Source organism: Dipodomys merriami, unplaced genomic scaffold (genome assembly GCF_024711535.1).
Source record: "Dipodomys merriami isolate MVZ:Mamm:240054 unplaced genomic scaffold, mDipMer1.0.p SCAF_6, whole genome shotgun sequence".
Taxonomy (NCBI): domain Eukaryota; kingdom Metazoa; phylum Chordata; class Mammalia; order Rodentia; family Heteromyidae; genus Dipodomys; species Dipodomys merriami.
In genome coordinates, this window is record NW_027206179.1 from 56,978,005 (window position 1) to 57,003,940 (window position 25,936).

Consider the following 25,936-nt stretch of genomic DNA (forward strand, 5'->3'; position numbering starts at 1 on the left):
GAAGGTGGCTCAGTGGTAGAGTGCTTGCCTTGCATGCATGAGGCCCTGGGTTCAGTTCCTCAGCACCACGTAAGCAGAAAAGGATGGAAGCGGTGCTGTGGCTCAAGTGGTAGAGCGCTAGCCTTGAGCTGAAGAGCTGAGGGACAGCGCCCAGGCCCAGAGTTAAGCCCATGATGGACAAAAATAAATAGTATTATATATTTTTAATAAGATTATGGAACTAAAATAATGATCACATTGATTGAGTTTTTAAATGAAATGTTTTCTTTTAAAATAGACCCAAACACAGGAGATTTTATACTTTCTCTGGATATATCTTCAGTTATTGCTACGGAGAAATTATTTCAGTAAATGCTATGGTCATCCTCTCTCTAACACTGAGACAAGCTCTCAGTTGTGTTGGCTATTCTGTTTTTCATTAGTGTTTGGAACATTTTGACTTTTGAGAAATACATTTCAAGAAATTTGCTTACATAAAATGTTATAATGTTTTGCATGAGAAAAATATATATAGTATAGAGGAACTAAAGTTTAATTAAAACTCTTGCATTTCATATAATTGACAAAAATAGATAAAATAAAGAGAGGCAGACATAACAGCCTCTTCTAGAATTATAACCCCTCTATATGGTATTTTCACAATAAAAAAGGAATTAGTTTCGTGCTCTCAAAGTCTTAGAAGGTGTCTGAGACCCTGTGTTATTCTCCATAAAAGCAAACAAATATATCTAATAAATAGCCATGGTCTCTTTCAGTTTATTAAGTTGCACACTTTTTTCTGGTGATTTGTTTGAAAGCCACACTTACAATGAACTTTTCTGTAATTGCAGGTTTTATATGGGGAGAAATTAAACAGATGTGGGATGGTGGCCTTCAAGATTATATCCATGATTGGTGGAATCTAATGGATTTTGTGATGAATTCCTTATATTTAGCAACAATTTCTTTGAAGATCGTTGCATTTGTAAAGGTAACTTTTATTTGTATCATTGCAAAACACAAGTCTAGTCTTTAAATTCATATCTTCAAATAATGTTAATCTTTCAGTAAAGTCAACTGGGACTTTAGATATGGGATCTCTCCATTTATTTTTGATAGGTAAAATAGAAAGATAAGGCATACAAAAGAGGGTTTAATAACAGAATTTATCATCCAATTTTCTTGCCTCTAAATAAAATGATGCCTCAAATTTACTCACAATGGGATGCTCTACTTACAATTCTTTCCACTTCTAATGAAATTCTACCTCAAATACTGTTAAGCTTTTGTCAACCAAAATTTTTTATCAGTTTTACTAATAGATAAAACATCATAGATAGGTCAAAATATTACTCTTTCAAAGCATTGAAATTATCATTCCAGTTTAATATGTTTGATAAAATTAAAGCAGAATATAATTTCTTTCTGCACACCTTATTCAATATGAAAGTGCATGAAGTTTCACACACTGATTACTCCCCCAGATTTTGTACATCAGTTTTATTCCCAATCATAAAATTTACCTAAAATATGTTTTGTTCCATAATGACAATTGGTATTATTTTCTGTCTGTGGGGACTTCATTGGAACCAAAGTATTGTCATCTACCCTCTCCTGACTTTCATGTTTTATCTTTTCCTTCCCCTTTTCTTTTAAAGTAATTTGTTTAAAAATGATTCGTGAATTGTTCTTTTAAAAAAAGACAATACATAACTGGTTGCTACATGAATAATGTATGCAATTTAGTGATTTGAACTAGAAAATGCTAATGTGTAAATGAATTCATGTACTCCACTTCCTAAAATAGTGGTCTGAATCTCTGTGCAATAATACAATATGATAGGATTGAAATTGCCTTATGATTGGAAAAGTCATTCTTAACCACATCAGTTCAAATTAAAATTTTACCAATGTTCATCAAAATATGCAGGATGTTAATGACCATCAATTTTAGGCAAGTTGATTCTATTAAGAATGCAAACAAAATCTGGCAATTCTTCCTTTGTTCAATGATACTACAATGACCTTGAACAGTGTAAGACAGCAGAAGATAGCAATTTATCCAAATGAGAATATACATACATGGAGGAGATTGTTGGTCTATGCTTAAGTGCATAACTGTCCAATCTTCTTTCCTCTTTGGTGGTTCTTAGATGAATCAGTGTTATCATTTTGAACCTCTTGCAACTAAATAATAGTGCATGTGGTTTCTTGTAGTCCAATGCTGTCCAGAAAGACAGGGATTGGGTGACAATCACAGTTCTTTAACTTCCAAATGCACAAGAATTTACAGGAAGACTGTCTGAAGGTTAATTCTTTTTTTAAAAAATTAGGACGAGGCTTAAATTTTCACTGCTAATGAACTCCTAGGTATTGCTTATATAGCTAATTTAAGAATGACACTTTGTTCTATCGTGTGGGGTTTTTAATTTTTCAGTTAATATTTTTGTACATAGTTATGGAGTTTAAGATGACATTTGAATCTAAATTCTGTACTGACTTAGTCAGGGTAATAATTGTCATTTAAGTTTGGACCCTTCAAGGTTCTTTCTTCTGGTTCTGTCTGAAACATATACTACTAGGTTAATGCAAACTGTAGTTACTGTAAAGTTCTATAGAGCACAAGAATTTTTTTTATTTTTTTATTGTGAAAATACTGTACAGAGGGGTTACAATTCCATGGGCAAGATAATGAGGACATTTCTTATCAAGCATTGTTGCCTCCTCCTTTGTTTCAGAAAAAAATTATATATGGTAATAACTAAGAAGAAAGACTATCTTCTATTACCTTCCTTGGACACTGAGGGTTGAATATTAAAGACAGACTATGACAAATGTGTGTGCATGTGTGTGTCTACAGACATATAAAAGCATGTACATACACTTTATTTGGTATCTATTTTCCAATATCACTCTAATCTCCCATGTACTCTACTTTTCTTTGCATCTAATAACTCAATTCTACTATCATCTACTTTCAAATTAACTTTCTTCAGCTTCTACATATGAGAAAGAACATGCAAATTTTTTCTTTCTGTGTCATATATCACATTCCATTATATCCTCTGGTTCTATCTGAATTAATTTATATGACTAATATTCTCTACTTTATATATATGTATATGTACACATATACATATATATGTGTGTGTACCCCATTTTGCTTATTGATTTTGCTATCAATGAACACCTCCATTTGTTGACAGTTGTTCTTGGTTATTTTTAACAGTGTTTCAATAATGTTTTAATAGTGTTTCCATACACATGAAAGTGCAGGAACCTCTTTTTCAAAAAATTTTATTATCAAGCAGTTTTACAAAAAGGTTCTAATCCCTCAAGTCAAGGTATGAGTACAATGCATCTTGATCAATGTCACCCCTTCTCTCATTCTTCTCCATTTCCCCCACCCATCCCTATGTAAGTTACATAGTTCATTTCTTTACACAATGTACATTGAATATAATTATATATTTGCTCAACCTTCCTTCCTCCACTCATGTGCCTGCTTTTTTACTCTCCCTGTCAAACTTGCTTCCACTTACAGGTATTCATTTTGGTAGACATTACACTAGTTGTTTAGTGGAGTTATAGCTTTGGATTCCTCTCCGAAGTAGGTTTTGTGGTATTACCTTGAGCACTTGGATGCCTGAGCATTTTACAGTTCAGGAAATGTGCATTTCTTTTCATTTGCTCCTAATCTCCAACAAGAAAGATTACCAATCATTTTTCTTCTTGTTGTGGATGAAGTGTTAGCTAATCAGGGGATTGTTGATGCCTGCAGACAGAATTTTTCAATGTTACTTCAACTTCATTAAGACTGATTTGTTCCTAAATATTACTCGGTCCATTCACTATGTGAAGAACTTGTCTCTTACATTTATCGTCAGTCATTTCACAGAAATAATTACATTTCTATACCTTCTGATCACATCATTTAAGTACCTCCAAAGCTCAAAGTTGTTATGAATAAAACATTTGTTTTTAGAAGTCATGATGTGTTCTTTAGAGCATTGTTACATTTATTTATTTATCTATCTGTTTATTTATTTCTGTACCTGGGCTTGACCTTAGAACCTCATGCTTACTCAGGTTGCCTGCTCACAGCTGATGCTCTACCATTTCAGGCACACACCAATAGTCCAGGTGTAAATGGTTACCTGGAGATGGAGTTTTGCCCATTTTTCTGCATAGACTGGTTTCAAACCTGAGTAGCTGCTATTACAAGAATGAGTCACAGTGCCTTGCTTCATCATTCTTCCAAACTGTACTATGTAGCTCATCAATTCTTTTCTCATCTAGAATGAGGGGAAATATTATTGCTTCCCTCTTAGGACTCACATAGCTATAAGCAACTGTTCAAAGTATTGTAGTTTAATCATATAGCTATGAAGGCTAGAGATTTGAATGTCAATGCTTAAATCAAGAATTAGCTAGTAGAGAAGAGGGCCCTGATCCTTCCTACTGTATTTTACTCTTTAATTAACACATTTTAAAAAAGGAAAATCCTTCATGTTTTAAAGTACTCATTCATACATTTTCTTGCCAGTTGCTGGTAGCTCATGCCTAGAATCCTTGCTACTTGGGAGGCTGGGAACTAAGGATTGTGGTTCAAAGCCAGCCTGAGCAGGAAAGTCCATGAGAGTCTTATCTCCAATTAATTACCCAAATACCAGAAGTAGAGCTGTGGCACAAGTGGTGGAGCATGAACCTGGAACAAAAAAAACTAAGGAACAAGACTTACACCCACGCGCGTGCACACACATACACACACACACACACACACACACACACACACACACACACACACACACACACACACACACACACACACACACAACCTGCTCTGTTTTCTTTTTCTTTTGTATATGTGTACCAATCTTTGAGTTTGAACCCAGGATCTGGGTATTTTCCTGAGGTTTATTGTTTCAAGCTGACACTCCACCCCTTGAGCCACATCTTCCCTTCTGGATTTTGGATGATTGTTTGGAGAAAAAGTCCCTCAGATTTGTCTGCCCAGACTAGCTTTGAACAATGATTCTCATATTTCCTGAAATTACAGGTGTGAGTCAGTAATGCCTGTGTATACATTTTCTATTTAATTTCATGTGCCAAATGTTACTCATCAGTTTTCTGTTACCATAATAAATAGCTGGCTTAATTGATCTACAAAGAGAAAAATGTTATTTGGGCTTACATTTTTGTAAGTTTATACCCATCACTGATTGGTGCTGTACCTTATATATGTGTTAGACAAAAAATCTGTTCGCCTCATGGTCAGAGCAGAAAAGAGAAAGGAGAAAACCAGAGTCTCACAATTCCCTTCAAGGGCATAACTCCCAATGGATCCTGCCAAAGTTTTCACCCCCAAACTGAAGACCAGGCCTTTAACACACAAGGTTTAGGAGACTTCCAATCCAACCATAGCAAGAATTTTAAAAAAAAGCAAATCATATTATTGTCACTTAAGCTTGACTTGCTTTGATTGACTACTTGATTTTCGTAACTAATGCATCCAAGGATTTAAAGATGACTTTATGATCTAGTATTGTGGTTTGCTCCATCTTCCCTTATAACTACTGCCAGGTCTTCATGACTTGGTTCTAACTTCTTCTCAGGTTCATCTCATAGTTCCTAAGCACTCTGTGCCCTGTCTTTGGCAGCTACACACATTTCCTCAAGTGACCCACCTTCTCTAAACACCATGCCTTTGAACATACCTATGATTCTTCTCCCTAGAATGGTCTTGAAACATCTAACATATGTATAAAGCAATCTACCGGATGTGAATGTAAAAGTTTACTGTGCTAAAGCATCACTCAAGAGAAACAAAGTAGTCATTCTGGGGCACATGACAATAAAAGGAGCCACTGCTTTAGAACAGAGTCTCAACAGAAAGGAAGGTTTGTGGGGGTGGGTGGGGGATGGACCATGGGGCAGACGAAAAAGCAAATAATTGAGAGAAAGAGGGAAAATTGTCTTGCTGGTCCTAACAATGCCAGTAATACTTAGAATCGCTTTTGATTTCATTTTCAAAGATTATTAGACAACATGATGCTGCCAAATCTGGTCATCAAGATCCTAAGGTCCACTCCCTTGTGCAGAAAGAATTTGAATTAATGACTGACACAGAGTAGACCCTCAGTGTATGTTTAATGAATGAATACCAGCTGAGGATCAAAGTAATTAGGATTTAAATTTATTCTGAACAAAGAGCACCTTCATAGGAATGTACTAAATGGGCAGACTTGTGAGAGATCACTGGTACTAATGAGGGATACAGGGTCAAGGGTACCTAACTGGAGACAAAACGGCAAGTCAAGTTTAAAAGGAGATCAGAACATGGATTCCTAGAACATGTTGGCAACTCAAGATGTGGTTCTGTGGACAATACAGTCATTGAAGAGACAAGTGATGTGTAACTTCTCTCCTTTAAAAGAGCATTCTGGAGGATGTGGAGGAGATAAGTTTAGAGGCAAGGAGAACACTTAGGAAGGGAAAAAATGAGCCACTCTAAGACAGCAGGGACAGGGATGGAGTGGAGCAAATACATGTGGAAGATCTGACTTTGGATGCTGAGATTTGGGAAGGGAAGATAAGAGCCTTAACAACAAATTTTGAGTTAAATGCTTTGTTGCCTGCCATTCATGAAGGTTGGAGACATAAATGGATCAAAATTTTTGAAGGTCAAAAATTGATGAGTTCTATCTTATATCTATGAGTTTGAGATACCTGTGAGATATCCAAACAGAAAAGTGAAGCAAACAATGAGATTTTGGATGGACACAATATTCATCCCTACCTAATTAATGTTGGGATTCATTAATAATCAATTATTCTATTATAGTAATATTAAATATATTGCTTATTAGACTCTTCAGAGTCTCAATTCAGCAGATGTGCTCCCAAGAGGACATCTGTCAATGACTGGAAAATTATTCTCAGTATCTATGGATGCTGTTACATACCAGACCACATAAGACAACACCCATAGCTACTCAATGAACTGTACAGCTTGGAATATTAATGCTGACATCGTGAAATCACTCCCTATATAAAGAGAAAATGAAGAGAAAAATAAAATGGGACTGTTAGGTGGGAAGTATAGACTGGACAGGTGGCATTGGGAGCCATCACTGAAACTGAAATTCATGGGAAATATCCAGCCTGGGTTAGGATGAGGAGAGAAGAGGCTTGGAAACAAATGATGTTGAAAGTCAGGTACAACAGAGGAAACCTGCAAGGATTCTGCAACAGGGAGGTAAGGATTCAAAAGTGAAAAAACAGTATAACTTTGTTTTTTTGGTCAGTCGTGGGGCTTGAACTCTGGACTTGGGCGCTATCCCTGTGGCTCTTCAGCTCAAGGTGAGCACTCTACCGATTGAGCCACAGTGCCACTTCCGGTTTTCTAGTGGTTTATTGGAGATAAGAGTCTCACAGACATTCCTGCCTGGGCTGGCTTTGAACCGTGATCCTCAGATCTCAGCCTCCTCAGTAGCTAGGATTACAGGCATGAGCCACAGACACCCGGCTCAGTATAACTTTTATAGGTATGTTTTAGAAAGTTGTGCAAAAGAAATAAGTGCCAATTTAGTAGCTCAGTACCCAACAATAAATATAAACAATATGCTTAATGAAGTATTGCAATGATTCTCTATAAATTCCAAGAATATTATGGATTTGTAAGAATTTTTAAGCCAGGTATGGTATCTTATACCTATTATCCCAGCTATTTGAGAGGTGGCAATAAAAGAATTGTTATCTGAGGCCAGACTGAGCAATAGTTGTAAGATTTTATGTCACACAAGGTGGAAATTGTGGCAAGAGACAGATTTAAGATGACCAAAAGTGTGACACCCTATCTGAAAAAGAACTGTAATATCCAAGATACGGTGCCTGCGCAGCAAGCTCAAAGCATTGAGTTCAAACCCACAGGACCACGGTAAAAAGGAGGATAGTGTCTAGGTCCTGAGTTCAAGCCCCAGGACCAGAAAAAAAAGGTGGGGGAAGAGGAAGAAGAGGAGGAAAAGGAGAAGGTGAGGAAGAGAAGGAAGACAAGGAGGAAGGAAAGGAAGAGGGAGATGAGGAGAAAGAAGGAGATGAAGGAGAAGAAGAGAGGAGAGGAAGAGTTTTTTAGTTGCCTCAGAAAACAATGACTATATTTAAAAGCTTGAATATGAATGACAGGAGGAAAATTTTAAAGCAAAGCTAAAAGGAATGAAATCAAGAAATAAGCACTCAGTGTTTACATCTCCATTTATCTCTGACAGGAAATGAGGTTTCTGGATCAGAGAATGGACAAAATTATTTACTTACTTTGCAATTTTAGCATCGGTTCCCTATGCTCCAATTCCCCACTGGGAAACTTGATGAGACCCAGATGCATTTTGTACATGCAAGGGTTTGTACCATGGGGAACAAAATAAAAAATGACAAATCTCAGAATTTATGTGACACAGCTGAGCCAGCTGCCCATCTTTCCCTTGGAGAAAGAGAAAGGCCTTAACCTTTTATGTTTTTAAAGTCTCTTTTAAAAATATTTTATTATCTTTAAGCGGTTGTACAAAGGGGTCGCCATTCAACAATGCAGCTTATGAATACAGTGCTTCTTGTTCAATGTCACCCCTTTCAATGTTCTCACCCTCCCTTCTCACCCTACCCCTTCCTTCACCTTTCTTAACCTTTTCAAGTAAATACATTCTCTTTGTGGAGACAAAGTTCTTAGGTTTATTATCCTGAGAATGTAAACAGATGGTTCCAGGGGAGATGTTTCTAAGTCTCTCAAGGAGTCTCTATAGTACTTTCTCCAAGATAACCAGCAGTGTTTTTTTTTGTTTGTTTTCCTTCAGAAAATCTTAACTATGCAAAACATGAACATATTATGTAACATTGCTTCCCAGAAAAAAAATCAAAGACAGAAGTAATAGATTGAATCCAAGATAGAGAATTATACCTGGACAGAACTTAGTGTCTCATGAAATTTCCTCTTCTGATTCTGAGTTCTCGTGAGAGAATTCACAGAGAAGCGTTCTGTATATATTATGTTGGATTTAAAGCTGGACACAGTCATGTTGTGATAATGGAAGAAACAATATCTGACTGTGGTAAACTGGTGGGAAAGTCAAAGCATGGTAGAGCATCCTCCCTTAGATCTGAAGAACTTTGTATGCTTATACATTGTCATAGTAACTGTCTACTCCTAGCCTCAGAAGCACCAGACAGAACTACTTCCTTATCTCCATGCTGTTAGCATTTTGTGCTGCTCTCTTGGAGCATTTGGTTATAAGAGTTATATATGTCTGTATCTCTAGCCTAAGAATAACTGATGGGAGAAAAAATTTTATTCATGCTACACTATGGGATGTATTATAAGAAGTTCAGAGAACATTGCTGCATCCTACAGAATGCTTTGTATTTGGTACTTTGAAAATTTTGAGATGCAGTCCCAAGCTTTAAGAAAGGTAAAAATAAGAAATAGAATTAGCCATCAATATGCAAACATACTTAAATGTGTGTGTCTTTCAAAAAAGAAGCAGCAAAAGAAAACGATGATCTTGATGTTTAAATGGAAAGATGTCTGGAGTAAAAATTGGTGCTTAATTAAGTGGAAACATGGCATATGAAGTGGAAATAGTTAAAAAAACTAGTTGGTATCTGATGCTCTGAACTCTCATACTGTGATACTTGTTCTAATGAATATGATAAATATCTTATTAGGGTATGGTCTAGTGCTGAATAGCTGTGATCCCAGCTTCTGGGGAGGAAAAAGTAGGAGGATCCTAGTAAAAGTCTGGTTTGGGCAAAAAGATGAGGCCTTATCTGAAAAACTGAAACCCAAAGGGCTGGAACATGACTCAAATATTATACTGCTTGCAAATATGAAGCCCTGAGTTTAGTTCCAAGTACCTATTATTATTATTGTTGTTGTTGTTGTTGTTGTTGTTATATCTTACCTGTTTTCGTTTTTCTTCATTTTGGGCCATTAGCCATCATAAGCTGAAGCTATGCCTAGAAATGTTTGGGAATATTTATCAGAGTTTAAAAACAGAAAATAATTCAAACTTGATTCTTCTACAATGTCACTCAAGCATAAGTCTGAGCATTGAATAATACCAGGAGCTGGAACTATTATTTCTCACCAGGGAGGGAAATACAGGTTCTATTAATTAACTAATGTCCAAAATAGTTCTATTAATTGATGAAAATATATAAAGATCTTCTGTGTTAGTGCCAGTATTCCAATAGGAGTCTTATAGAAACAGAAGTTCTTTTTTCTTGCAGTTTTGATGATGTGCATGTAAAAGAGAATTTAATTTATTGTTCACCTCTTGTGCAGGTTTAATCCCAGGATTTTATGTTACAATAATTTTTGCATGTATGTATGCTATCCTGGAGCTTGAACTCAGGGACTAGGTGCTATTCCTGAGCATTTTGCTCAAGGCCAGTGTTTTACCATTTGAGTCACTTCTCTACAACTAGATTTTTGCTGGTTATCTGGAGGTAGAGGCTCACAGACTTTCCTACCTGGACTGTCTTTGAACTACAGTCCTCAGAACTCAGGCTCTGAGTAGCTAAAATTATAAGCATGAGCCAACAGCACCTGGCATGTAATATAAGAAGTGTATATTTTTTACTAATTTTTAAGAATAATACAAATAATCTCAATAACAAAAAGATACATTTATTGCGCTTTATATATGGTTCAATATCAAGGCAATATTTCAATTAATTGCCTGGCTTTAAAAATCATTGTTGGTCATACTGAGCACCATTGTGTCATTGCTATAATCTTTGCTATTCAGGAGGACTGTGATTCATGTGGGAAAGTTTATTAGATTCTTATCTCCAATTAACCACCAAAATGTCAGAAGTGGAGATATGGCTTAAGTGGTAGAACGTTAGCCTTGAGCAAAAAAAAAATCTCCAGGACAGCCCCAGACCCTGAGTTCAAGCCCAGAACAGGCACACACACACACACATACAATTACTTGTTAAACATTAAAGCAATAAATGCATTTTTCTTCAAATCACATATCTTATTTCATTAAAGATTTCTAGGAAGTTCAGAATTTTCTGTATAATTAATATCATATATAAAATATGATACTAAATAGTGTAGTATAATTTTAGTGACCACCAATAGAATTTCCAAGTGATCTCCTGTTTCTGTCTCCATTGAACCTTGAGCATTGCTATTTCAATGGTAACAAAGGACAATTTCTACCCATAGTTGTATTCTTTTAGAATTGGCAAAGGTGTCAACCATAAATAAACTTATTGATTATTTTTTTTCAAGTCTTACTTCTCTTTTGGAATGCCATGCTCTTAACTCTTCAAGGAGACAACTTCCCATCCATAATTTTTCCTCTTCCTTTTTTCTTTCGTTTTATTTTTATTTTATTTTTTGCAGTTCTACTGGAAAATTCTCAAAGACAACTTGAACAAACCCATTAACAACCACAAATAACACATACAAAACTCAAAGCCCATGTTTGATTAAAAGAAAAAACAAAACGATGAGTTATGAATTAACAAACTTTCTTTTTTGTAGATTCATGATGCTGTCACTGTTTCAGAGAAAATCAATTTCGAGATGGAAAGGTCATTGTACTGGGTTGACCATTAGAAACTATGGGGTTAAAACTTGAAATAATCGTTAGCATGTGTCCGTCTTACTTTGCTTCTGCTTCTGTTTTTCTCCAGTACAGTGCTCTAAATCCACGAGAGTCATGGGACATGTGGCACCCTACTCTGGTGGCTGAGGCTTTATTTGCCATTGCAAATATCTTCAGTTCCCTACGTCTGATCTCACTGTTCACGGCAAATTCTCACCTGGGACCTCTACAAATATCTCTGGGAAGAATGCTTCTGGACATTTTGAAGTTCCTCTTCATCTACTGCCTTGTGTTGTTAGCATTTGCAAATGGCTTGAATCAGTTGTACTTTTATTATGAAGAAACGAAGGGCTTAAGCTGCAAAGGCATACGGTGTGAAAAACAGAATAATGCATTTTCAACGTAAGTTGGAAGACATTTCTGATGGTAATCTTGAGCCAAGTTTAGAGTATACTCTATTGTGAACATAAAAAAAGAAAAGAAAATCCTTGACAAATGAGTGCAAAGGAAATGGAAATTGAAATCATAAATAAATCACAGAACAAAATTAACATGGCTTTGAATAAAAAATGAGTCAGTCTGACATAAGAAAAACAACTACCTGCTATAGGCAGGCACAGGTGGCAGTGGCTTGCACCTATAACACTAACAACTCAGAAGGCTGAGATCTGAGGATTTGGTTCTAAACCAAACAAATAGAAAAATCCATCACACTCTTATTTCTAATTAACCACCAAGAAGTCAGAGGTGAAGGTGCAGCTCAAGTAGCAAGATACTAGTCTTGAACAGAAAAGCCAAGCAATAGCATGAGGCCTTGATTTCAAGGCTTAGTATGCTCCTTTTTCTCTTTCCCTTCCTTTTCCTCTCTCTGGTCCCTCTCTCTTACACACACACACACACACACACACACACACACACACACACACAAAATTATCTGTACATTTAATCTTTATTAAATCACCTTTCCTTTTTAATTACTTCATAAGGTCTATGTATACTCTTTAGAACTGTGGAACATAAAAGAAAATCTATGAAATATTAACAGCTTACTAATACATTTAAAGATAGAATAGGTATAAAGCCAAACATGTTAGAAAACCCAATATTTTTTTAACTTCTCCATATTTCTTCATGTGTTTTCCAGATACTGGATTCCCTTCACATCTCTTGTTTCCTATCTCTCTCTTATTTTCTAAACATCTATTGGCCAGGTATAGTGACTTGTGCTTATAATACCAGTTACATGAGGGACATGAACATGAGTCAAAGACAACCCAGGCAAACCATGATACCCTATCTAAAAATATAAGGTGAGGCCCATGGAAAAAGTGGTGGAATGCTTGCCTAGCATTGCAAGTTTAAACCCAGTATCATCAAAAATAAAATAAAATAAACTCTATATAGATAGAAACTCAAGATTAATCTAAACATTGCTATCATTATGCATGCAAGATTCTCTGTGCTCTTAAACTGGAATAAGCAGTTGCCATATCCAAAATTACCCTCTGTTATTATTTTTTTTGTGTGTACCAGTTTTGGAGCTTGAATTTAGGGCCCAGGTGCTGTCCCTTAGAACTTTTACCTAAAGGATGGTACTCTACCATTTGAGTTACAGCTCCATGTCTGGCTTTTTGTTTGTTAATTGGAGATAAGAGTCTTGCAGACTTTTCTGCCAAGGCTGGCTTCAACCGTCAATCCTCAATCTCAGCTTCTTGAGTAGCTAGGGTTACAGGTGTGAGCCACCAATATCCGACTTGCTGACTTCAAGAGCACCACGTTTAATTCTCCAAAGCTCTGAAAGAGTGTACCTCCCCTATCTGAGCTCTTTTCTGTCTTAACATGATAAATAGAGACTATTGAGCAGATTGAGAAGCTAGGTGATTTTCCCATACACTATAATCCCATCTGAATGCATGTTAATTTGTAGATGACTTTAAAAGCCTAGTATTCATGGTTATCACAGAATTGCATGTACTATAAGAGACAACAGCTTTTCAGTAATTTCTCAACTGAGAGGAAATCAATGTTCTCAGGTTAATCACCTACAGCTAAATTGCTTTTGTTGATTTAATCTCGCATCTGTTTTATCTCAATTCTGATATTTAAAACTCCATTTTAATTAACCAACATCTGTGGATTTGCACATGAAATTTTAATCTCAGCCTTTAACTAGTTCAACTCATTTCAGAAATATATTTGATAATAAACCATGAATCAAAGAAAGCTCCAAACCATCCCATTTTCCCCTGTCTATCCTTGTTCTCAGACTCTTTATCTTTCTATTCTTACACAGCACTTCTTCATTCCCATAGTTCACTCATTCTTGTCATTCTCTTACTTCTCTCCTCTGACCTGAGGCCAAGGGAATGTAATGGATCTTTCTCTGGTAGCTTCATTTGTTTATTATCACCGTGAATGATATCTCATTGTTGATGCTTGAACTCACCTTTCAATGGTGATCATTTCCTTGTTATTTAGTTGCCCAGAGCAATTAGCTTAGGATTTCCCATGGTCAAATCCCACAAACTTCCCTCTTCCCAAATGAAAACTAGGAATCTAACAACACTCCTGGATATTGTCTGCTGGATGGCTGGTCTCCCGGTTCTTGGATGAAGGACCATCAGAGAACTCGCCCCATCTTTCGTGTAACCTTTTTTACTGCATACTGAAAATCCTAATGCACATTACTTGTCAAGACCACCCCAGAAATGACTGTTGCCTTCTGCTTCAGATTCCATGCTTAACTTTTCAGAAAGCACCCAAACAACACCTAAAACTGTGTTGCTTCTCATGTTCTTTTTCCAGTTTCATTTTTCTCAATTTCCAGATGTTTCTCTATTCTACATTACCAAGTTGCATATATATATATTATATATATATTATATATATATATATATATATTTCCATTATGCCATCTTCTTTCACCCTAGAAATGTCCATGTGTTTCCCTTCCACTTGGCTAGATTTGTATTTTTTGCTCCAAATCCTTTCCTAAATATACCTTTGCAAAGAAGCCTTTCCTGTTCTGCCTGGCTATAAACTCTGTCCTAGGCTAGCCTGTGGTCAATGTCTCCTGTCTTGTACATTTCTCTGTATTTTCCTGCCAGCCAATGGACACTTCCTCCCACCGTATTCATGCTTCCACGGTGTGTTCTAATTAACACTGGAAAAACTTCATACCTCTTAAAAACACCAAATATTTAGTTGCTGTGATTATCAAGCTACACAGATCCTGGTAAGGGACTTTCCAAGCACGAGATAAGTGAAGGTGTGTGACAAGTATTGTCCCAGGATTAAGCAAAACACATTTATGTTTATTGGAGGTGAATTCCTAATGTTTGGGACTGGCTAATTAGAGTCATGCTTTATTTCTTCTAATATTACACTTGGGGGTTGTAAAATACAAAATGGGCCTTGTATTCATTTATGCTTGCTCATCATTTTAGTCTCACCAAGCAAAGGAAATCTTCAACTGAGAAATCCGTTCCCTTCTTATGTGTTCTGTTTCTTTTATTTGCTACATATTTTTAAAGGGGAGAAGCTAATATTTTTAAAGTAATAGTTGGGAAATATCTTCAAAGGACAATATATAAAATGTCATCTTTAGGGAAATTGAGTCTCAACGGTCTTCATTTTGGCTTCAACCTAGATTTTGTGCCAATTGCCACTTAATTAAGGTATAACATTATCTTGGGAAATTTCCACAAAGGGAGGGAAATATTAGTCACATTAAAGAGTGTTAAATTTATGGTCTTAATGGATTTGAAGGTTCACTAATGATGCAAATATTTCTGGTAGCAATAGCTTTGAAATGTTAAACTAGGTTGATTTTTTTCTTAAAAATTCTTATCTAATGAAAGAGTAATTCATTTAGAGATATCAATATCTAGGAAAATACTTTGGTTAGGTGAAAACATTCAATAAATCTCACCACTGTTTCATTCAACTGAAAGAAGAGAAAAAGAGAGAATAAAAATCCATATTTCATCACCAAATGTCTTTGATTTTGAATTTCTCTTTTTTAAATTCAACATTTAAAAACATCTATAAACGTTTTACAGAAGATTTACTGATAAAAAATTAGACAGGAGAAATAAGTACTCTTCAAATATAACAAGTTTTTTCTATATCACTGTTTAGAACAAGTGAAAAAGCCACTGTTATGGAATTTATTTGTTAATATTTTATGTAACTTATTATAAAATGTGTGCTATGTAACTTGTAACTTTTTCTAAACTGCTATTCCTCTCAGGAGAAAGGGAGTCGAATTGGTGTGTGTGTGTGTGTGTGTGTGTGTGTGTGTGTGTGTGTGTGTGTGTGTGTGTGTGTGTGTGTGTGATTGTGTGTGTATGTGTGTGTGTGTTTACAATAATGCCCACTATTTGGAAAGAAAGGACAAAACTATTTCCTATTGAATCCAAAGAATGCCCACAAGTTATTAAAAATATAGAACTCATTATATTGGCCAAAGTTATTTTCTATTGAGAAATTTTCCAAGAATCTATTTTAGTAGATTTGGGGTTAGTGAATGAGAGTTGACTTTCTCTAAGATTATTAGAATTTGACATCTGGGTTTAAGCATCCTTCATTCTGACTGAAGTTGATAAGAACAGCATCTTTATTTTTTAAATAAATTTTATATCACTGAATGGCTCCAAAAATAAAAATTAAACTGTATTCCTAGAATCATTTTTTCAATTTGAAATATCAGATCATACTGGGCACCTGTAGTATATGCCTTGCAGACATAGCCACTCGATGCTGAAATCCGAAGACCCAGTTCAAAACCATCCTAGTAGAAAAGTCCATGAAGTTCTTATGTCCAATTAACCACCAAAAAAGCAGAGTAGAGCTGTGGTTCAAGTGGTAGAGTACCAGTCTTGAGAAAAAAAAGCTAAGGGACAGTACTCAGGCCCTGAGTTCAAGACCCTGTAACAGCACACACACACACACACACACACACACACACACACACACACACACACACACACACACACACACACACACAATTAATTAATTTAATTAATTAATTATAAAAGAAGAAACAACTAAATTTGGGATGGAGTCTTACACACTAATTTGGATGTATCTAGTCAGAATTTCTGGGTCATATGAGCTAGAAATTTAAGTAAAGACATTTTGGTTTAAGTATCATGAAGAGAATTATGTTCATTTGATCCTACCAGTAAGGGTAAATGTTAGCAAGGGAGGGCAGATCCAGAGAGTGGAGTCCTTGAAGACTAGGAGTGGACATTTCTACTCTGCGTGTACTTGGCATAATTCATCTACACCTTTGTGCTTACTTATTGCCTGGCCAAGCATCTACTGTTCCCTGTCTCTTAGTGTGCATTGTTGCAAACCCTTGTCACCTCTTCATTCCAAAGGTGCTGACTCTACATCATAAACCCTGTCATCTCATCTCTTTAGGCCACTTCTTCATTATCTTGATATTTCAAAGTCAAACCTTTGTGGAAATATAATCTTACCATTTTTATTTTAGTTCAGTCACAGGCCATGGCCTTTAGTTTACTTTCTTGAGTCACTTTCCCATGGCTGACCTTGTCTGTTGAGGCACAGGTGAGTAGTTCCAGAGTCTTATGTAAGGATTGCCTCTCCATGAAGGTGTGTACATGAATTAAGACACATAGGTTGGAGCCATTAGGAATTGTGATTCATTGGGCTCTACAATTTGATTCGAATCTACTGCTAATCTCCCTAGACCGAAATCCCATCTCCTTACTCATCATGCCAACTGTAAGAAGGTCTTTGCTTTTTTAAATGTAAATAGTATATTAATCATTTTCAAAGAGCATTAAAACTGCCAATTTCTATTACGTAATGTTAATGTATTATCTTGGTCTCCTTGAAACAGACAAATCTCTATTTGGATGTGGATGCTCTTTTGATGATTCTACGTTTCATAGTATGACTTTCAATAAAGTCACCAGAGTCCATTCACTAGCTGAAATGAGTAAAATGTTTCTTGAGATTAAATGAAAATAAAATTTTACTATAAGCATTCTGAGATTGTTTTGCTATCTTATAGGAAGTACTATATTCGGTTTTAATTGTAAACATAAAAGTTTATAACAGCAATTTCATTTTGAATTCTCCTACCACCAAAAGCAGAACCAAGTATAAGAGCCAGTGTTTTTCAAAGCCTCAACTTTAGGATATATCATTCATTTACTACTCCTCAGGCACTTAGGACAAGGATCAACAAACCTTCTGGAAAGAAACAAGTAGTAAATAAATATTCCAGGCATTTCTCTGATGTAACTATTTATGTTGTGATTGTAGCTGGCACAAAATAAACCATAATCCTATATTACTATTATTATTATTAATGCATAATGGTGAGCCATTGTGGTTTATAACATTTTATCTGTGGCTATTAAGATGTGACTATTATATAATATTAAGATTTCAAAATATTCTTCTTCCTCTTTTATTTTCCCCAATCACTTGAGAAAGGCAAAAAAACCAGTCTTAACAGAGTGACTATGCAAAAAACAGATACTAATAAGTACTTTTTCTACCCCTTCTCCTTAAGAAAACTACATGTAGCATTAATGCTCTTGGGAAAATTAAGCTCATCTAGAAAAGTTAATTATGATTTTCTTGATACTTTGCTTTCAATTGTTTCATTTAATTGTTTTTAAGTTTAATTTGATAATTGTCCTAAAATCTTATTTTGCTTTTGATATGTATGCAAATATATACAAATATATTTATTAGTATCATATTCTGTTGCTACATTTCATCAAATAAGTGTTTAATAGAGCCATTGCTGCCACTTTTTCTTTATTCCAGGTTATTTGAGACACTGCAATCTCTCTTTTGGTCAGTATTTGGGCTCATCAATTTATATGTGACCAATGTCAAAGCACAGCATGAATTCACTGAGTTTGTGGGCGCCACCATGTTTGGGACATACAATGTCATCTCTCTGGTTGTCCTACTCAATATGTTAATAGCAATGATGAACAATTCTTACCAACTAATTGCTGTAAGTTGATTTTTTTAATTCAATACTCCTTTTAGAACGGATTATGATTAGCTATATTTTATCACAGAAAATTAAGTCTACAATGGAACCTTTATGTGACAGACCAGGATTATCCTTTAAGTGATCGTATGATGTTTTCCAGAAGTATTATACCATCGATGACTATATTGATCTAGTTTTGTCAAGCTACACATGATGAGAAAAGAAACATCTTGCCAGGGAGTAATTGGTTATAGCAAGAGTAAGCTAGGCACAACTTAGGTTCAGCATTTATCTCTGCAGGGCCCAATGAATTATGCATTGTCTCTGTGCATTTGACCTTTAACCTTGACAGTGAAGAACCAAGTCTGTAAAATAAAAAGGAAGTACTGAGAAAAATCTGGCAAGAGTGAGGGCTACAGGATTTTCACTTTCTTAAATCTTAAGCAATAGACAAGACACTATGTTGAAAATTACAACTTGGGGAGGGGAGGAGGAGGTGAGGAGGTGGGGAGAAAAGCGGTGGTAGGGGAAATACAAAGGAAGGGTAACAATGCTTGACAGGAAATGGACTCATTACCTTACTCATGTAACTGTAACCCCTCTGTACAGTATCTTTACAATAAAAAATATATATTAAAAAAGAAGAAAAGCAATAGAGCAGTGATCTTGAAGTCTCTAGAATAAAATACTGTAATATTTTTATTTGAAACTCTGGAATGTAAAACACTGTAGTAGAAACTAGAAGTACTACAAGAAATGAGACAAATTGAATTCACATGCTGGTTACCTATGCCTATAACTCATCGGTATCATAAAAACGTAAAGGTTATGGACCAGGAAAGTGGCATGCCTAAAGCTTCAGCTACTCAGGAGTTTGTGACTGGAAAAGTTACTGTGTGAGGCCAGCCTGTGCAAAATGTTAGCAAGACCCCATCTCAACAATACAAAGTGGGTATGATGATTCACATCTGTAATCACAGCTAGGGGAAGGTATACACAAGATCATTGGTCCCAGACATAAAAAATTCAAAATGTGATATGAAAAATGACCTAAGCTAAAAGGACTTGGGTAAAGGCTCAAGTGGTAGAGCACCAGCCTAACAAATAGAACCCCCTAATTTAAAACCATAGAACAACTAATAAAAAATTTAAAACTAATCTGAGTTAAATTAATGCATAAAACTAACTAGCACTAGTATAATACATATTTCTCAAGTTTCTTTTTATATGTTAGACAAGAAGCATGTTATAGACAGAATTATTTATTGCCTATTTTTCTATATTTAACCATAATTGTAGTGTAACATTGGTTAACTCTGTGTCAATTTCTTTTGTCAAATAGCACTTGGAATTTTACTTAAACCCTCTTTATGGAAGAAAAATTTTCTTATAAGACACCTGTCGTAAAACATTGGAATATGTTATTTATATTTAGTGTTTCACAGTGCATAACAGTGCATAACAGTGCATAACAGTTCCTATGACTATGCTGAAGTCCTAGAATTTAGGACTAACTCACTGAATATTCAACGGGTAGCTGAATTTGTATCAAGAGAGTGTCTGTATGAGAGAGAGAGAGACAGAGAGAGCTCCATTTAAGCATTTTGCAACCTGAAAATTTTATACAAAGCCTCTCTATATTTGTTTCAGAAGTGCTGTGTCCTTCTCGTCCATAGATTTACAAAATGTAAATTGTACTTTCCGCATTGAGAACAATACCAGATTAGAAAGACTCTACCAAGGTAGTTACAGAGAAGTTACAAGTTATTTGGATTGTATAAAAATGTTAAGTATCCTAACTTCAAGGAACGATCTTACCTGAGAAAGAGGAGTGTAATATTCTCTGGTTGCTTTTCTGTTCTGCATGTTTTTCTAAACAACGTTACCTCTAAGAAGAAAATCATCTCTATCACTCCGCTTTGTTGTTGTTTAGTGCACATGCTATAAACCAAGTGAGGCATGAAGAACCTAGGATGGTCGAACCTCCCAGCATCCCGTGCATAAAGCCTCATTGGGGCAGAGGCAGGTCATACATTTAGCTTTCACCTATCCATAAGAGCAAAACCTATTATCAGGGCTTTCTCTTGTTGTCCTGCCTGGACTCAACTCAGAGCCATGGAATAAATCATTAAAAAGAGGAAAATTAATAATTGTAAGACAGAAGAAATCATGCAAGCCATAATTCAATCCTTCTCATCCACACATTTTCTATGGACCAAATATTTATTGTGTCCCTACCATAGATAACTTGATTTTTAGGCATTGAAAGAACTTTGAAAGGTTCTGTTCCCAATGATAATGAAGTGTGTGGTAGTGACAGAAAAATAAAAAAATAGTTTCAATATTCACAAGAGAAAAATTGACTATACAAGTACAGAAGGGAAAAACCTCAACTCAGGATGAAAGGAGAGAAGATTTTATAATTAATATAGTCAGAGAATCACAAAGTAAGGGTTCTCCTGAACTCCATGTGTTCTTTTATTGGTTCAGAAGAAACCTTACTTTGTGGTTCCCTGAAAATCAGAAGACCAACAAGTTATCTAAGTGTCTGACTTTTTATTCTCTTGAGCCAGTTCTTCTAACTCCCTTTTTCCATGGCTAAAGCAAACAAAACACAGTTCTATTACTATTCATGAGTTGCATAGTTTTCTGTGCTTCTCAAGTTGCATAGTCAAGCATAGCATCTAAGTGTGTTTAGAAAGAAAGGAAGACAGAAGGGAATATAACACAAAAAGGGAAAGTGAAGGAAGCTAAGGCTGCTGTAATTCTGTCTACCACCAGTTGAGCATGTAGTTCCTTGACTCTTTGCACAGCACAGCTGCCCAGTACCTAGTACAAAACTCTTTGCTTTGTGTAGTGAATTCCATATATACACCTATGTCCATGCATACTCTAGATACACCACATGCACTCAATAACACACAGCAGTAGTAGTATTAGCATAGTCTAAAAGCTGAGTTCTCATTTATATGATTAATTGGTTATAGTGAGCCGCTTTGAATTCTTAAAATGCTTATTTTCTGCCACTGATTTCCTCCCAGCTTTTCTGTTTAAATAAGATATACAACCAATTTAAGAAGAGACTTCCTTACCCTCCATTTCATTGCCAGAAATGAACCAAATCCCCCAGTAGGTTAATAAATCAGAGAGATGAGGGGCATAGCCTCTGGCTTATGGGAAATCAGACTCTCATCTAGGCAAATTTGTCTAAGCTTATGATACCAAGCTTCAATGCCATGATAGAGGAGCTCTATTCTACACTTCTCTGTGCCTTTCCGACTATTGGTTGAAAGTGGGCAGGAATGATTCACCAGCCGGGTGCTGGTGGCTTACACCTATAATGCTAGCTACCCAGGAAGCTGAGATCTGAAAATCAGGGTTCAATGCCAGCCAGGGCAGGAAAGTCTGTTAGACTCATCTCGAGTTAACCAGCACAAAAATTGAAGTAGAGCTGTGTCTCAAAGTGGTAGAGTGCTAACCTTGAGAAAAAAAAAAGCTTAGGGAGTCCAGGACCTATGTTCAAGCCCCAGAAACAAAGAAAGAATGATTCACAAGGTACATATCGGCAATGTGGCTCACAAGTGGTAAAGCACTAGCCTTGAGCTGAAGAGCTGAGGGACAGTGCCCAGGCCCAGAGTTCAGACCCCACAACCAACAAAAACAAACAAACAAACAAAGATGAAGCTTTGAATAATACAAAGATCCATTTCTGACCAGAACTAATGAAACAGAGCTATGTGAGTTTACAATGGTAGCTATTCAAGTTCATCTTTGAATCATAACTGACCATGGAAGTCTCTTTAACACAAGATTCGTTTATATATCTGTATCACTGGAGAAGGAAAAATGAGTAAGGAGTGGCGAACCCTGACAGGGTAAGAGTAAGTCATCATCTGAAACATTTAGATGACTTGCCCTAGGTGTTATCTATAGGGTTTTTAGTAAGCAATTTAATTCTTAAGTAGTTTAATTAATATTCCTGACTCCTAGTCAGGTTCAGGCTCGCTCTGAAGTTTTTCTTCCCCTGGGTAATGTAGATACCTTTCAATTGTTGTCATGTTATTTCTGTTCAGGACCATGCAGATATAGAATGGAAATTTGCACGAACAAAGCTGTGGATGAGCTACTTTGAAGAAGGAGGTACTCTGCCTACACCTTTTAATGTCATTCCAAGCCCTAAGTCCCTGTGGTACCTGGTCAAATGGATATGGACACACCTGTGCAAGAAAAAGATGAGAAGAAAGCCAGAAAGTTTTGGAACAATAGGGGTAAGAACACAGCATGTCTGTGTAAGTCCCTTTTTAACCATGTGTTTGGCGATGGTTGTGTTCTTTATTGAATAATGTTGAGTCTTTGGCTTTTTTGTTCTTCCTGATAACACGACATGAGCATTTAGTGATATCTCTGCCATGTCAGAGGCACTGCCAAAGTAGGTTGGCTTGTTCTCAAAGCTGTTTCCTGTAAGAAGGGCACCATAGCTACTTCAAGAGGAGCTGGTTGAACAGGACTGGGAAACTCACACTCTTTCTTGATACTGTGATTTCTAGCTCTTTTATTTGTGGCATGGCTAATTTAAGTCTGTTCCTGGCATGGCTAATTTATGTCTGTTCCTTGAGAGGAGGACATCTATTTCAGTTATTTCTTATCCCTGGTACCTTCCAGAGGGTCTTGCACAGTGTACATCATACCTGACAAATTATTAATAAAAAGACTGAATCCCTATGATAAGTTCAAAATGGTATGCCAACTGTCCATTGTGACTTCAGAATATGTCCAATGTTAAACATATTACATTTACTATGCCTTATATCAAGAGTACTCAAAGAAATGCTTTTGATATTCTGGAAGATAATATTTACTTTGGAAACTTTTTCAAATGTTTAATTATCTCTGAGGAGGTACCATTTAATAAAGAAGTTTATGTATATAGTGCATCTTGATCAGTATGACCCCCTGCAACAGTCTCACCCCTCTTCTTCCCTTACTTTTCTTAATTGTGTGTTATACAATAGATTCTTGGCTGCGTTTTCCTCCCTTCTTCATTTTATTTGCCTTCCCCTTTTCCCTTAGCCCTATGACCCCTTTTGCATGTACCCATTCCCTGGTGTTTTGTTGGGCATTGACCTAGACTTTCTAAAAAGTATACTATTTGAGCTCTTCATACAGTCTGTTATACTTCAGTTCATTCATTTATAACTACTTACATACCACCCAATGTGTTTACTTACAGATTTATAGGTACTAGGTTCTAGCTACCATGCAACAAAGCCACCATCACAGCCATGTTCACTGCAGTATTATTCATTATAGTCAATATATGGTAATCAGCCCAAATGTCCCTCAATGGACAAATGTGGTATATATAAACAATGAATTTTTACTCCTCATTACAACAAATATATTGTAAAGAAATGGAAAGACTGCTGGGTGCTGGTGGCTCACGCCTGTAATCCTAGCTACTCAGGAGGCTGAGATCTGAGGATCGCAGTTCAAAGCCAGCCCAGGCAGGAAAGTCCATGAAACTCTTATCTCCAATAAACCACCAGAAAACCGGAAGTGGCACTGTAGCTCAAGTGGTAGAGCACTAGCCTTGAGCTGAAGAGCTGAGGGACAGCGCTCAGGCCCAGAGTTCAAGCCCCACAACTGACAAAAAAAGAAAAAAAAAGAAATGGAAAGACTTTAGAAAGTTTGCATATTGAAAACCAAGAGTTCAAGAGTTCATTTCTCAAAAACATATGCAGTTAAATGTTTGTTTCAGCCAAACCACTGATGTGAAACAAATCATTTTATATTCTTTTCTCACTTGGTTTCCTAATTTTCTGCATTACTTTTTGTGGGTTTTTTAATTGTTAAATTATTTTTAAGTACATGTACAAAGGAGTTATATTCTTGTAAAATATTTTTGGAACTAATACGTGGATATTCATTAGTCATTTTGATTTTCTATAAGTAATTGCTTTGGAAGTAACTTAAAATGTTTCACTATTAGAATTGCCAAGTCATATCAAGTATCTGATAAATATCCAAAATCTTATTTTATTTAACATAATTGATGACTATTCATCAACCTCTAAGTGATCTTTTTCAACTTTTTAATTCATCTAGATCCAAGCATTGTGATAAACTCTAACTGTCCCACTAGAACCTGGCAAAAATTCTATCAGTCAAAGTCTAAAGAAAAAAATAAGCAAGGACTGAAAATTGTGAGGTGCTTAGGAGAAGCAACTACATTCTTTTCTATGAGTTACTGCCCCTGGACTTGAGAGAGTGAGGTTTCAGAACATATCTGATTGTCAAAATCAAAACTGAGTTCCAATGGTGTCTTATCATGCAAGTTTCATATTGATTTGTGTTCTTTATTGCTGGCCTTGGAAAGGAATGAAATTATTTTACTGCCAGATGTTTGATTTGTCAGAATATGTTCCATTAATATTATTTTTAAAAGTCATTATAGAACTTCGGGGAGGAGGGAGAAGTTGGGAAGGTGGGGAGAGAAGGGATGGTAGGGGAAAAACAAAAGAGGGGGTAACAATGCTCAATAGGAAATATACTCATTACCTTTCTCATATTACTGTAACCCCTCTGTACAGTATCTTTACAATAAAAATATATATTTAAAAAGTTGCTATAGAGTAAATGCATTGACTAGCCTAGTTGGTAATTATTGCACAAATTTTAGATGCCAGTAACTGACCTGGAATTTGGGAATTGAAGGAGGTGCAAAGGTATGGTTTCTATCCTGAGGGCATAGATTGTGATGTGAGGCATACAGGAGCAAGAAACAGTATTATCAGTCACACTGTCATATATTTAACATTTTAATATAGCCGCATGCAAAAATACTTCAAAAACAATATAGAAAAGAATGAATATTATTTTTAAGTGAGGACAAGAAGGTTTCAGGATTCCAAACTCCTGCTCATTCCCTTCCAAATACAAAGTATCCTTTCCAAAATACAAGTAGCCTTGATACTATTCCTCAGTGCATAGTAAATTTTAAATCAAGCACTAGAAAAGTATCTGTGACATTTATCTTATTACTCTTTTTGTGAGTCTTTTACTGGTGAATTTTAATTTTAAAAACATAAAGCCAACTGATCAGAAAAATTATCTTTTATATTTTTATTCTAGTTAACAACAAGAGGCATCTTGGGTCTTAATTTACCATGAAACTTGGTAGAAAATAACACGCCTTCCTCTAAAATGTAAAGATATTCCTCTGGGCTGGCAATAAAAAGAATGAAGAACCATTTCAAGACTTTCTCAACCCTCCCATTGTTGACTGGTAGCTGGAAATATGTTGTCATCATCTCATAGAGGCAATGAGAAGCTTGAAGTTAGGCTATTTCCCAGT

General features: G+C 35.9%; 1 protein-coding gene across 5 annotated transcripts in view; it reads left to right on the forward strand.

The window, feature by feature from the left end:
* The window catches only part of Trpc4 (transient receptor potential cation channel subfamily C member 4), a 205,060-nt gene that overhangs the window by 154,662 nt on the left and 24,462 nt on the right, over positions 1-25,936 (forward strand). For all 5 annotated transcript variants that reach the window (XM_070002920.1, XM_070002921.1, XM_070002919.1 and 2 more), the window contains 4 exons: positions 831-970; positions 11,680-11,993; positions 18,405-18,600; positions 22,656-22,850. In XM_070002920.1, coding sequence (XP_069859021.1) covers positions 831-970; positions 11,680-11,993; positions 18,405-18,600; positions 22,656-22,850 — 845 coding nt within the window. The remainder of the gene's footprint in view (positions 1-830; positions 971-11,679; positions 11,994-18,404; positions 18,601-22,655; positions 22,851-25,936) is intronic.